Below are 13,893 nucleotides of genomic sequence, written 5' to 3'. Positions count from 1 at the left end.
GCAAAGCATTACCTCAGCCAGATGTCCAAGGTCAGCATTAGCATTAGTAAGCCAAGCTGACAGGATGGCTCAATGGGTAATGGTTCTTGCCTTGCAAGCCTGGTAAATTGAATTTGATCCCTGGAACCTATATAAAGATGGAAGAAGAGAAGTGACTCCACAGAGCTATCCTCTGAGTCCCATATGCATGTTGCAGCATGTCTTTCTCTCCCCCTGCCGCATCAGGCACATAAACAATAAAAAATAAACTATTTAAAATTACTAAATCAGGTTGATAGGCTAATACCTTCTTCCCAAGGAAGTAACCCCAGTTTAATCTTGAGGAAAACACTAGATAAATTGTAGTAATTACAAAATAGCTCTCAGGAGGCAGAGGCAGGTAGATATCTGTGAGTTCAAGGCTAGCCTGGTCTACATAGTGAGTTCCAGGCCAACTGGGACTACGGGGAGACCCTGTCTCAAAAAGAGAGAGAGAGAAAAAAGGCTGATCTATGCTGCTCAAAACTATCAAGTCAAAATTAAGGAAAGTATGAAAAACAGTCATTACTAAAAGGAGTCTAAGGAGACAGGACAGCTAGATGTGATGATGTGTTCAGGATAGGATCTTGGAGTAGAAAAAGGTCATTGGGAAAATCTACAGAAATCCAAATTAAGAATGGACCTTAAGCCAGGCCTGTAATCTCAGCTACTCAGGAAGCTGAGGCAGGAATTTTTCAAAAAGTGCAAGGCCTGTTTGAGCTACAGAGTGAGTTCAAGACTAACCTGGACAACTTGTGAAACCCTGTGCCCAAATGCACAGTAAAGCAAGGACTGGGGATACAGCTTCAGTGATAGACAACTTGCTTAGTGTGTTTGAGGCCCTAGGTTCTATCCCCAGTATTGGCGCTTCAAAAGAGAAGGGGGATTTAATTACTAATAATTTATCAGTGTCAGTTCATTAATTGTAACAAAAGCCTGTGCAGAAGGCATTATTAATGGGAGACACTGGGTTTTAATTACATGGGAACCCTAATACTCTTTTGTCTATAAATCTAAAACACGAAATTTGATTTAGCTGAGAATATGGCTTAGTTGTACAGTTCTTGCCTAAACTTGTACAAGGCCCTGTGTTCATCTGAGCATTTTTTAAAAAAGTTTTTAGGGGCTTTGGAGAGATGGCTCAGCAGTTAAGAACATTTGCTGTTCTGAAGAGGACATTTCCTACACCTACATGGTGGTAACAACTATCCATAACTCCAGTTTCAGGGAGTCTGACACCCTCTTCTGGCCTCTGCAGGCATTGCATGCACGTGGTGCTGTTACATACATGGAGGCAAAACACTCATACACATAAAATAAAAATAATAAATAAAATATTTTTTAAAAAGTATTTAGAAACAGGGAAAGGATTTGAACAGCCATTTCTTTGTCTCGTCTGTCATTTCCTTCCCACACCCTATGTATAGATACATGTCTGTAAGGCTCATCTGGCTAATGCAATCTGGGCTAATATTTTTGATGTTTTTTTTTTCTTTAATTTGTATAACAGGTATAACTTTCATAGTTAAAACTCATTCTGAAATCATAGTCTCTGAGTTGGACGAGCTCATGGTCTGTACTACCTGTCACATGTGGCATACAGTTAGTATTTTCCAAATAAGAAAACATTTTGACATTATTTTGCTACAGAGCTAAATTGGTTAGCATTTTCAGTTTAATTGCATTGTTTTTAAGAAAAGTCATTTAGTATTGTTCTGGGTGTTTCTATAAACTCTGATTCAAATTTTTGTCCTGGATTTTTTAGTTTCTGGAGCTAATGCAGGCAAAGTATCATGAGAAAGCTGCAGAAAAAGGGGTTTATATCATTGGAAGCAGTGGCTTTGACTCCATTCCAGCAGACCTGGGAGTGATCTATACCAGAAATAAAATGAACGGTAATTACTGATCAATAAGCAGTGTGTGAATTTCACAACAGAAGAGCTTCATGTTTGTAATTGTGATTATTAGATACTCTACCATTGAGCCACATCTTCACCCTGTGATGTTTTATTTTAGCAGACTTATTTTAAGTATTTTTTTTTTTGCTTTGTTGTGCTGGGAACTGAACTTAGAGCCTCTCACATACTAGGCAAGTGCTCTACCACTGAGCTGTATTTCCAGCCCTAGTTTTAAGTATTTTTTAAGCCATCACGAAGAGTGTTTTTTTTTGGAGAACTGTGTGATGAACCTTCCAGGATGAGTAAGTTAAGCTATTGTCTTACTGGAGAAGATTCTTAGCATTGATAGTTTAAATACTACAGAAGAGTTTGTCAATACACTACCAGTTAGAGTTTATGATAAACTCTTCTTTCTGACAGTTCACCTGGCCTTAACTGTTTTGTAATCTGTGTATGATAACATAAAACTGTCTGCACAAATTTTCTCTTTTATTTCAGCTGTAGTCTTAACAAAAGTGTCCCCCTTATTAGGAATAGTTCATTATATTGTCCTCACTGAATAATTTAGGTTTTATTTGATTTTTGCCATTCTCCTGTTCTTTTAGGTACTTTGACTGCTGTGGAAAGTTTCCTGACTATTCATTCAGGACCTGAGGTTAGTTTTCTGTGTAGGTGCTTTTTCAAGTTAATACTAAAAATATTTTGAAAGTGGTGCATGAGACTCTTGAAAAAGATTTAGAATAAAATGCACATGTATTTCTAATTTGGTGTAAGAGTCACTATATTTAATTTCAGAAAGGATGATCCTCCTGGCTCTGCTTTCAAGTGCTGGGATTGCAGGTGTACATCACCTGCTCTAGATTTTAGAATAGTTCACATTTGGGATACTTAACTGGTGAAGCCTATGCAAATGTTCCAAAGTTGGAAATATAAATCTGAAACACTTCTGGCCCCAGAAATTTCAGATAAAGGGTATTTGACCTGTATTATAACAAAGACACAAAGATAGGGCCAATGCAGAGATGCCAAAATAAGTTGACTTCATAATTTGATTATCTCAGGTATTTCATTATAGTGATGGAAAACTGACTAACATGTACCTATAACCAATGTAATCCTTTCTGGAAGATTATACTAGTGTTATTTTTAAATTATTTTTGTGTATGACCAGTTTGCATGTATGTAAGGAAGATTATATTATTTTAAAAATGCATTAGGGCTGGAGAGATGGCTCAGCACCCGCATGGTGGCTAATAACTGTCTAACTCTGGTTCCAGGGAATCTGTTGCCTCCTTCTGGCCTCTACAGGTATTGCACTTATCTGGTGTACTTACATACATGCAGGTAAAACACTCATACATATAATAAAAATAAATAAAAAACAAAAATAAAATTTAAAAATGTATTGATGACCATCAAGTTTAAAAAATAACTTACTGGGCTGGAGAGATGGCTCAGCAGTTAAGAACACTGGTTGTTCTTGCAGAAGACCCACATGGCAACTAACAACTATCCCTAACTCCAGTCCCAGGAGATCCGACAGCCTCTTCTGACCTCCGCGGGCATTGCACAACATGGGTGCACTGACCTACATTCAGGCAACACACGCATACACATAAAATGGAAAAAAGAAAAGAAAGAAAAAAAACCTAGTATACCTAGTATATTCAAGACCAGCCTGGCTTGCATGAGACTATCTCAAAAAAAAAAACCCCAAAAACACCCAAATGGGTTGGAGAGATGACTCAGTGGTTAAGAACACTTGCTGCTCTTACAGAAGACCTGAATTTGGTTCTCAGCACTCACATCCAGCACTGCTCACAACTGCCTATTACTAGTTCCAGGGGATATGACACCCTGTTCTGGCCTTACCTGCAGACATGTGGCACACACGCACACATACACACAAAGTAAACAAAAATAAAAACATACCTTAGCCAGGTGTGGTGATGCTCACCTTTGCTTCCAGCACTCAGGAAGCAGAGGCAGGTGGATCTTTATGAAATAACAGCCAGCCTAGTTTATGTAGTAAGTTTCATGCTAGCTGGTGTTACAAGAGGACCCTGACTCAAAAAGAAAGGGAAAGGAAAGGAAAAAAAAAAACCAACAACAATAACAAAAAACTATAAAACAAATGAAACAAAAGAATTAAAGGAAAGAAGTTAAAATATAAACCACATTATTAGCTAAGTATGGTGGCCATGCCTTGAATCCCAGCATTTGGGAGGTAGAAGCAGGTGGATCTCTGTGAGATCAAGGCCAGCCTGATCTGTATAGCCAGTTATAGGCTAGCTGGGGCTACATAGTGAGACCCAGTCTCAGAACGTTAAAAAAAAAATCACTATTGAACTTCAATTTTTTTTAAGAATAAAGTGAGAAAACAAAAACTTGGGGTTAAAATAAGAGGTATTGGAAATTGATGAGAAACCAGGTGTAACAGTGGATACAGGAACAGTATATGTTGTGTATGCTTTACAAATGTGCACATGAATGTATCTTGAATTTTTAAGAAATCAGCATAGAATGGGTATAAAATTAGAGTAGTTGCTTTTGAAGGAGAATGAGTTGAGTTAAAATGATAAAATGAAGGTAATTTTATAGAGAGCATGAATAAGTAGGGAAAGAAAGGGCTTGTGTTGGTAAATGCTGAATATAATCAAGCTAGTGACTACTGCCTAGTTGGTCATGAAACTTCATCTCAAGATTATTAAATAAGGGATTATGCTTGCTCAAGACAAGGTGAAGTATTCATAATAATTTTATGTTACTTGGTTTTATCTTTCAGCAATTATCCTTAAGATATGTTTCTTTAATTCCTGAAATGTTTTCTTAGGGGTTGTGTATTCATGATGGTACCTGGAAGTCAGCAATTTGTGGTTTTGGAGATAAGAGTAGTTTGAGAAAACTACGAAGTGCATCATGTCTGAAACCTGTCCCAATTGTTGGTTCAAAGTTGAAAAGAAGGTACATCAATTCAAAATCTATTCTTTAGTAATTTCTAGTCTGTGTATATTGCTATTGGTTGGATGTTAATTGTGCCATTTTGAAAAACTTGGAGACTTTTGTGATAAGTTCAGGAGTATTTTCAAAGATAAAGTTAATTAGCATACTTGTCTAAGCTGAAATACTTTATATACTACACATATGTAATGCTTTCAGAAGTGACTTTTCTGATGACATCTCACTGTCAATATCAAAATTAAATTTCAGTTAAGTTTTATGCTATAAAAAACTAGGATCTTGGCTGGGTGTGGTGGTGTATGCTTTTAATCCCAGCACTCGGGAGGTAGAGGCAGGCAGATCTCTGTGAGTTTGAGGCCAGCCTGGTCTCCATAGTGAATCCAGGACAGCTGGGGCTACAGGGAGACCCTGTCTTGAAAAGACCAAACAAAACAAAAAAACAAAAAACTAGCATCTTAAAATGGGATCATCTTAACATATACTAATGAATCAACGTGAGTATCACTTATATGTGAGAACTTTAGCAGATAGGCATTAAAGCTGGCCACTGAATGGTCTTTAATGTTTAGGGAAGTTGTAGGAAAACGGTTGAGTTATGCAGGTGTGGGTAGCATGTTTGCATTTGCTGCTTGTTTGGGTGTAGTTGTGAGGAACAAAGGAAGAACTACCAGACAAATCTTTAATTAAAAGCACATCTTACAGTTTTATTAATTACTCTAAGAAAAATTTCTTGGCTGGGTGTGGTGATGCATGCCTTTAATCCCAGCACTTGGGAGGCAGAGGCAGGCGGATCTCTGTGAGTTCAAGGCCAGCCTGTTCTACACAGTGAGTTCCAGGCCAGCTGGGGTTTATTGGAAGATGACAAAAAAAAGAGACAAAAAAATTTTTTTGATTTTTTTTTTTTTAATTCAAAAATTTATTGCCATGCACAATGATGTGTGCCTTTAATCCTAGCACTCAGGAGGCAGAGGCAGACATATCTCTGTGAGACTCAGGCCAGCCTGGTCTCATAGGGCATTCCAGGCCAGCTGGGGCTACAAAGGGAGACCCTGTCCAAGAAAAACAAAACAAAAAATACAAGCTGAAGTTGTGATCACTGGAGTAACTGAAAAAAATGCAAAATCTCTATGACTGTCTTGTAGGTGGCCAGTTTCTTATTGTAGAGAACTCAGCACATATTCCATTCCTTTCTTGGGATCTGATACATCTGTTGTGAAGCGGACTCAGCGTTACTTACATGAAAACTTAGAGGAATCACCAGTAAGGAAACACGTCTTATTTATTAATAAAGTATAATCCTGTGTTTATTTTATTTTATTTTAAAATACTATTTTTATGTGTATGAGTGATTTTCCTACATGTATGTAAGTGTACCACATGCATGTGGTGCCCACAGAGGCCAGAAGAGGGGGCCATATCCCCTGGAACTGGAGTTATGAACAGTTATTAGCTGCCATATGGGTGCTGGGACTTGAACCCTGATCCTCTGGAAGAACATCAAGTGTTCTTAACTACTAAGCCATCTCTCCATCCCCCACCTGTGTTTGTTCTAGCATCCCAGCATATTTAATATAAAATTAAATATAATATAATATGCATCCCAGCATATTTTGTGTGCTTATAAATCAGAAAATCATAAAAAATAATGCATATATGATTAGATAAGGGACATGATAATCGTCTTGCCCAATAATTAAACCTGGCCTACTGCCTATGTTCTAGTGTAATACAGTACCAACAAATTCAGTTCTAATGTAAGCACCCAGCCATCTTCTCTTAGTGTTTGAGCTGCTAGAACTCTTCCTATAATGGTTTTTGGAAAGGTCTTTGACCTCCTGCCCTTGGCTCTCCTTTCTATCTCTGGAACACCAGCAGACTCCTTTTGGTGAAGGAAGTGGTTTCTCCCACTGCTAAAGACCTCAAGAAGAAAGTATCTCAAGTTGAAGGTGGAGGACAAGCTAGTTATGGTGGCTCATGCCTGTAATCCCAGCATGCAAAAGGCTGAGGCAGGGAATATTATGAGTTCAAGGCCAGTCTAGACTATGTAGTAAGTTTCATTCCAGCCTGGGTTACAGAATGAGACCCTGCATCAAAAACAACAAAACAAACAAACAAAAAACCAAACAGATGAATGGTGGAGAGTATATTTTCTCTTAGAAGGAGCAATAATGTCTTGTGGCTAGACTCCGATATATTGTAGATTATGTGACTTTGTGCTCAAATAGAGGAAGGTAATTACCATTTTTAGTAATTCCTTTAAAATGGAAACTACTGGGACTGGAGTCGTGGTTCAGTGGTTAAGAGTACTGACTGCTCTTGTAGAGGACCTGGGTTCAGTCCCCAGCACCCACATGGCAGCTAACAACCATCTGTAACTCCAGTTCCAGGGGACTCTATCGCCCTTTTCCGACCTCCATGACCATTGTATAACACAGGTACACTTAAATCCATACAGGCAAAACACATAAAATTAAAAGTAAATTTTTTTCCTGGGTGTGGTGTTCCACGTCTTTAATTCTAGCCCTCGGGTAGAGGCAGGCAGATCTCTTTGAGATCAAGACCAGCCTGTTCCACGTAGAGACTTCCAGGCAGGCTGGGACTAAGGAGACCCTGTCAAAATTAAATTAAAAATAAATAATTTTTTTTAAAAAAATGGAAACTGCCTTGTTCTATGTTTGTGACATAAAGCAGCCACCATTCTTCATATGGGAATAATATTCTGACTTTATATCATCAATCCAGGTTCAGTATGCTGCTTATGTAACTGTGGGAGGCATCACTTCAGTTATTAAGCTGATGTTTGCGGGACTTTTCTTTTTAGTCTTTGTGAAGTTTAGCATTGGAAGGCAACTTCTTGTAAAAGTAAGTAAGATATTTTATGAAATAAGATTTTTAGAAATATTATGAAGTTTTGAAAATATCACTGAAGGTTTGTTTATTTTTCCTTTAGTTCCCATGGCTCTTTTCCTTTGGTTATTTTTCAAAACAAGGTCCGACACAAAAACAGGTAATACTTTATGTCCAGATCTCCAAAATAATATATTTTTTAAACTTTATTTGTTCATTTGTGTGTGTGTGTGTATGTGTGTACACATGTGTGCGCTTATACATGTGGATGTGCCTGTACCACAGCACACATGTGGAGGTCAGAGGACAACTTGCAGGAGTTGGTTCTTTCCTTCCCCCATGTGGGTCCCGGGGATCAAACTCAGGTCATCAGGCTTGGTGCAAATGCCTTCACCTGCTTGCTCCGTCATCTTACTGGCCCCCAAATAGTGTGTACTTTTGGCCTCCATGCAGTGACAGTAACAACTAAGTCTTGGGTCACTTCTAGTGTTCAGGTACTCTCATTCCTTACATAAATCTTTCATATTCCCATTGAAAGTAGGTATTATTACTATTATTCCATTTTGCAGATTTGGAAACTAAGGTAAGAGAAGCTAAGAAACTTGCCCATGCTCACTTATCCCATAGATAGTAAGTGGCCAGGTTGTATTGAGAACCCAGCCATCTAGCTCCAGACATTGTTTTTTCTTTACTTAAGACATCAAATATTTTGGAGCTGGAGAGATGGCTCAGCGGTTAAGAGCACTGACTGCTCTTGTAGAGGACCCAGATTCGATTCCCAGCACCCACATGACAGCTGCAAACTGCCCTTAACCCCAGATCCAGGGGAATCTGTAGCCCTCTTCTGACCTCCGCAGCATTGCATGACATGGGTGCACTCATACATGCAGGCAATATACTTGTACACATAAAATAAAAATAAAATATTGAAAAATATTTAAAAAGGACGGTTTGTAGTTGCCATGTGGGTGCTGGGAATCGAATCTGGGTCCTCTACAAGAGCAGTCAGTGCTCTTAACCCCTGAGCCATCTCTCCAGCACCTATGATAAATATTTTTTTAAAAAAGACATCAGATATTTTTGCTCCTCAGCTTTTCTTTTATCTCTTTGTATTTGCCTCCCTTTTCCCCCAAGTTTCACTTCCTCTCCCATACAACCTGGATTTCTATAGCAGATAAAGTCAATTGCTGTGTGTCTAGTCATATCCCCAACGACATGACTGTCTCTTTGACTATAAATCTAGTCCCAAGTTAGACCTTGAGTCACTGAGTCTTCATCTTTACACCAGGCACTTCTGAGAGTTCCCTGCTGAGCACCACAGTTGTTCCATCCCTTCCCCTCCCTTACCAGTGGACTTGTAGCATCTCCTGCTCATCCTGTTACTTTTCATTAGTCATGCCTCTGTCTTGTAGCTGCTGTTTCAGAACTTTACCTATCTGCAGACCTTTTCCCTGTCTGCAAACAGTTCCTCCTTTTACATCCCTGAAAGAATTGAGAGCATCTTTTGTGTTCCCCTTGAAGTCCTCCCTGAGACCTGCCATCATTTTCCTCATTGTCATCATCTTTGCTATTTCGGGATGAAGTACTGTCCAGTGCAAGGCTGATCTCCCCTACTGTGCTCTGAACAATTTAAGCATTGACTGTATTGTAGTATCGCAGCCGCTCGACGGTGTGTTTTAATCTGAGGCCTCCAGCAGCCATTGAGGTAAAGGTATTGTTGTCATTGAGGGTGTTATTTGTGTAAGTTCACATAGCTAGAATGTAGTGAATCCTAAATTCAAATTAGCCTGAGTCTTAGCCATGACTACTGCTTTTGATCAGTTTTCCTCCTGGCCCCATCTGATGATTCTTTTTCTCTCTAGATTTTACCTCCTACCTCTCCATAAGTTCTTTCTCTTCTTTCCTAACCTCAGATTCCTTCACCCTTCATGATTCTCTTGCTAGAATCATTCTAGTTTTTTTCCCAAATCCATCAGGTGTTCTTTGGTCCAGGCCCAATCTCTTTTTCTTCTAATTGTAAAATGCACAAAACAAAATTTATCATGTTTGTCATTTTTTAAAAATGTTTAAGATTTAATTTATGTGTATCAGTGTTTTTGGCCTGCTAGGAGAAAGGACTTTTGGGAAGGAAAAGCACACTATCTCATTAAAGAGATATTATTCCTCCTATCTCTTTAGCATGGCTCAAGGCGAACCTGCCTTCCTGCTCCCTTCACAAGGTGATTGACTGGCCCAATTGAATTGTTTTATGTTTTGGGTAGCAAATAGCTTTCCTTAATAGACCTCCACTAAGCCCTGATCAAGGATACTATAACACTTAGCATCCTGGCACATGAAAAACAGGTTAGCAGGACCATGAGTTCAAGTTCAACTTGGGCAACAAAGCAAGACCCTGTCTCCAAAAAAAAGGGGGCTGGAGAAGAGGACTCAGTGGTTAAGAGTACTAGCTACTCTTGGAGAGGATCTGGGGTTGGTTCCTAACACCCACATGGAGGCTAATAGCCATCCTTAACTCAAGTTCCAGGGGATCTGACATCCTCTTCTGACCTCCACAAGCATCACAGGACAACGGTGCACTTACATACTTGCAGGTGGTACATTCATACACATAGAATAAAAACAATTTTTTTTTAAAGAATACACCACCGGGCATGGTGGCACATGTCTTTAATCCCAGCACTCGGGAGGCAGAGGCAGGTGGATCTCCGAGTTCAAGGCCAACCTGGTCTACATAGTGAGTTCCAAGACAGCTGAGGCTACAGGGACACCCTGTCTCAAAAAGACCCCCCCCCAAAAAAAAAGAAGACTACATTTCAAAATCCTACCCTCTGTCTCAGAAATTTAATAATGCTATCTTCTGAACTTTTCTTGAATTTGTTAGATTTGTTAAATTTTTATATCTCCTTCCCTTAGTATGTTGTAAGCTTTAAAAAAGACAAGGGCCAGGGTTGGAGAGATGGTTCAGCGTTTGAGAACACTGGTTGTTCTTGCAGAAGACCTGGGTTTGAATCCCAGCATCCACATGGCAGCTAACAACTGTCTGTAACTCCAGTCCCAGGGGATCCGACAGCCTCAGCCTCTTCTGACCTCTGTGGGCATTGCACGACACGGGTGCACTTACTTACATCCAGGCAATACACACATAACACATAAAATAAAAATAATAAATAAAAATTTAAAAAACAAGGCCCTGTTGTAGTTACATCTTAGAACCTAGCATAGTATCTTGACCCTTAGTTAATAAAACTTTTGTTAATCATGACTAAATTATTTTTCACTTTATTCATAGATTTAATGATTGTAAAGATGCTAAAATAGGTCTTTTAGAATGTAACTGAGTTGAATGTTTACATCTTTTAAGCAGTTCATGTCTAGTTGCTTGTTCTTTTTGGCTTGTCACTTAGATATTTACAACCAGATATCCATGCTGTCCCTCTCCCATGAAAATTACCACCAGCTTTTTTCCTTCACTTTTAATGGTTCTGTTGTTTTTATACCACAACATAAGAATCAACTTGCTCTTTTTTTAAAAAAAAAATTAGTATTTTTTATTTTATGCATATACATGTTTTGCTTGCATGTTTGTAGGTGTACCATGTGTGTGCGATGGCTGTAGAGGCCAGAAAAGGGTGTTGGATCCCCTAGAACTGGAGTTCACACACATAAAATAAAAATAAAAATTTTTAAAAAACCCGACTTCCCTACAGGCCCACCACCTCAGGGCAGACTAGCAACCTCCCAGAGGGTATTTAAATCTCCATACCAAATTGCCAGGTGGCATCCCCCCAACACCATCACACCACCCATGATGCGTGACACGATGGTCTTGCACGACCACCAGGTGTTCCTTGCTGAACCATTGTTAGGGAAAGAGGAATTTACTGCTTGTTTGAATTTACTGCTTGTAACCAATTAACTCAACTGGAGACACAGGCATCCGGAGATAGGGGCAAAGTGCTACAGTCCCCAGAGCCTGACCTGTTTTGTGTCATGTCATGTCTGCTTACACAAGATAACAAGAAAGAGTCGTACCAGGCTCCCCGATTGAGACACCTGAAGGGAGTTGTAACATTTTTCTTGTTTTGAAGTTATTGGTTTGTGAAATGCTTGCTTTGAAACTATTGGTTGTATAAGCGCAGGCTTTTGTGTAATGGTTATGGGAGCCTATATAATCTTTACCTGAAATTGCCTCGGGGTCAATCGCTCCAACCAGACCTGCGTGTCTTGGAAGGACGGGTCGGCCCCAGCTAGCTGGCCTAATAAAACTCTGCTTGATTTTTGCATCTCCATACTCGTGCATTTGTTCTCCTAAAGAGACCCACCGAGTCACGGACCCTAACACCATCTCTCCAGCTCCATCTTTCTCTTTTATTAAATTGCATTTTTATTTCTTTTTTTTTAAAATATTTTATGTGTATGAGTGTATTACCTGCATGTATGCAAATGCAACCGTGCCATGCAAGGCAGAAGAGGGCTTCGGATCCCCTGATGCTGAAGTTACAGACAGTTGTTAGCTGCCATGTGGGTGTTGGGATTTGAACCTGGGTCCTCTGCAAGAACAGCCAGTGTTCTTAACTGCTGAGCCATCTCTCCAGCCCTGCGTTTTTATTTCTTTGTGTGTGTGTGTCTGTGTGTGTGTGTCTGTGTGTGTATGTGTATGTGCATGTGAGTGCAGGTACCTCTGGAGGCCAGAATAGAGCACTGAATCCCCTGGACCTGAAGTTATAGGTGGTTGTGAACCGACTGATATGGGTGCTGGGAATTGAACTTCAGGCCTCTGGAGGAGCAGCAAATGCTCTTAACCACTGAGCCATCTTTCTAGCCCCTTATTTTCCCTTATCCCTGTTTCTTATCACCTCCCTCCCCTTCACACAGTCTTAGATTATAGTTTCAAAGAAGTAACTTGCCCCATCTTAAAAAATGAGAGATACCATAGTAGGTGATATACTGACGTTTTTATCTATTGAAAGTGTCTCGTGAAGTATGGTAGTAAGGTTTCTTGTGTTCTAAAAGAAAAGGACATATTTATTAAACACACCCTTTGCCTTGTTTCACAGATGGATGGCACATCATTTACAATGACATTCTTCGGTCAAGGATACAGCCAGGGCTTTAGTACTGATAAGAACAAACCAAATATCAAAATTTGTACTCAAGTGAAGGGGCCAGGTATGTTGCATATGACTTAAGGGTGCTTGAGGTTTTTACATTGTCTTAAACTAATAAGTGATATACTGATATACTGGTACATATTACAATATTTTTTTAATCTAAACAATGATAACATTTATTCTGTCATTCCATTTCTCTTCCCTTTACTTATTTTTTAATATTTTATTTTTTTAGAAGAAGCATTTCATTACAGCTTTAACATACTCAATAACAGTTTTCAGAGCAACAATACATCTCTTTCAAAAGTGGTAATAAAATTTTTAGGTTTGCTGTTGAATTAATACAGTTATATAGTATTGAACTCAGTATAAGCCCTGTAAGACATAAAATTGAATGAGTTTTTAATCTTTAAGAAAGATCTCCATTTAATTTTAAAGTATACTGTTTATTACAGAAAGACTCATTGTTTTTGCTAATAACACTGAAATTGGTGCATGCATCTCTAATCTGTATGTATCTGATTATTATTAGTCATAATCAGTTGCACTCGGATCCTTGGCACCTGTGTATGTCTATAAAGTCATCGGGTAGATTTCAATGGTAATGTTTATCATCTCTATTAATTAACATGACAAATTTCCATGCTTCCTCCTCAAATATAAATCATTTTTTTAATTTGTTGATTTGTGTGTGTGTGTGTGTGTATCACACAGAACATCCCAAGCGTTATTCAACTATACACCCACTTCCCAGATGGCACCCTCCCATAGCCTCCCTCGCCCCGCTAGAGCCCTTATATTCTGTTGTTACTGCTTCCACTGTGTTGTTGGCACCCCCAGCCATTCCCCACTACTTGTCCATCTGGTGAATCTAGTCTAGTCAGCCTATCTAGAGGTCTTTGTTTTAGGAAGATCAGCTGTTCCTCATATAGCAGCAGTCAGTTGTCAATATTCCTTTAGATAAGATTGGGGTCTGATGTTCATTTTCCCAATTCCATGCTGGGTTACTATCTGGGAGTCCCTTTGGCCACCCTGGCCAACAACTCAAAAGAAGGTAT

The 13,893-nt window shown here is 39.1% G+C and overlaps 1 protein-coding gene across 2 annotated transcripts in view; it reads left to right on the top strand.

Annotated features, from left to right (window-relative positions):
- Sccpdh (saccharopine dehydrogenase (putative)) overlaps nucleotides 1-13,893 on the top strand; it is a 29,823-nt gene that overhangs the window by 10,629 nt on the left and 5,301 nt on the right. For both annotated transcript variants that reach the window (XM_029554113.1, XM_008849147.3), the window contains exons 4-10: nucleotides 1,784-1,913; nucleotides 2,522-2,571; nucleotides 4,750-4,880; nucleotides 6,020-6,137; nucleotides 7,620-7,739; nucleotides 7,828-7,884; nucleotides 12,782-12,893. In XM_029554113.1, coding sequence (XP_029409973.1) covers nucleotides 1,784-1,913; nucleotides 2,522-2,571; nucleotides 4,750-4,880; nucleotides 6,020-6,137; nucleotides 7,620-7,739; nucleotides 7,828-7,884; nucleotides 12,782-12,893 — 718 coding nt within the window. The remainder of the gene's footprint in view (nucleotides 1-1,783; nucleotides 1,914-2,521; nucleotides 2,572-4,749; nucleotides 4,881-6,019; nucleotides 6,138-7,619; nucleotides 7,740-7,827; nucleotides 7,885-12,781; nucleotides 12,894-13,893) is intronic.

Source organism: Nannospalax galili, unplaced genomic scaffold (genome assembly GCF_000622305.1).
Source record: "Nannospalax galili isolate Female #2095 unplaced genomic scaffold, S.galili_v1.0 scaffold543, whole genome shotgun sequence".
NCBI lineage: Eukaryota > Metazoa > Chordata > Mammalia > Rodentia > Spalacidae > Nannospalax > Nannospalax galili.
The sequence above is the reverse complement of the archived record's forward strand: the minus strand, read 5'-3'. Positions and strand labels throughout refer to the sequence as shown.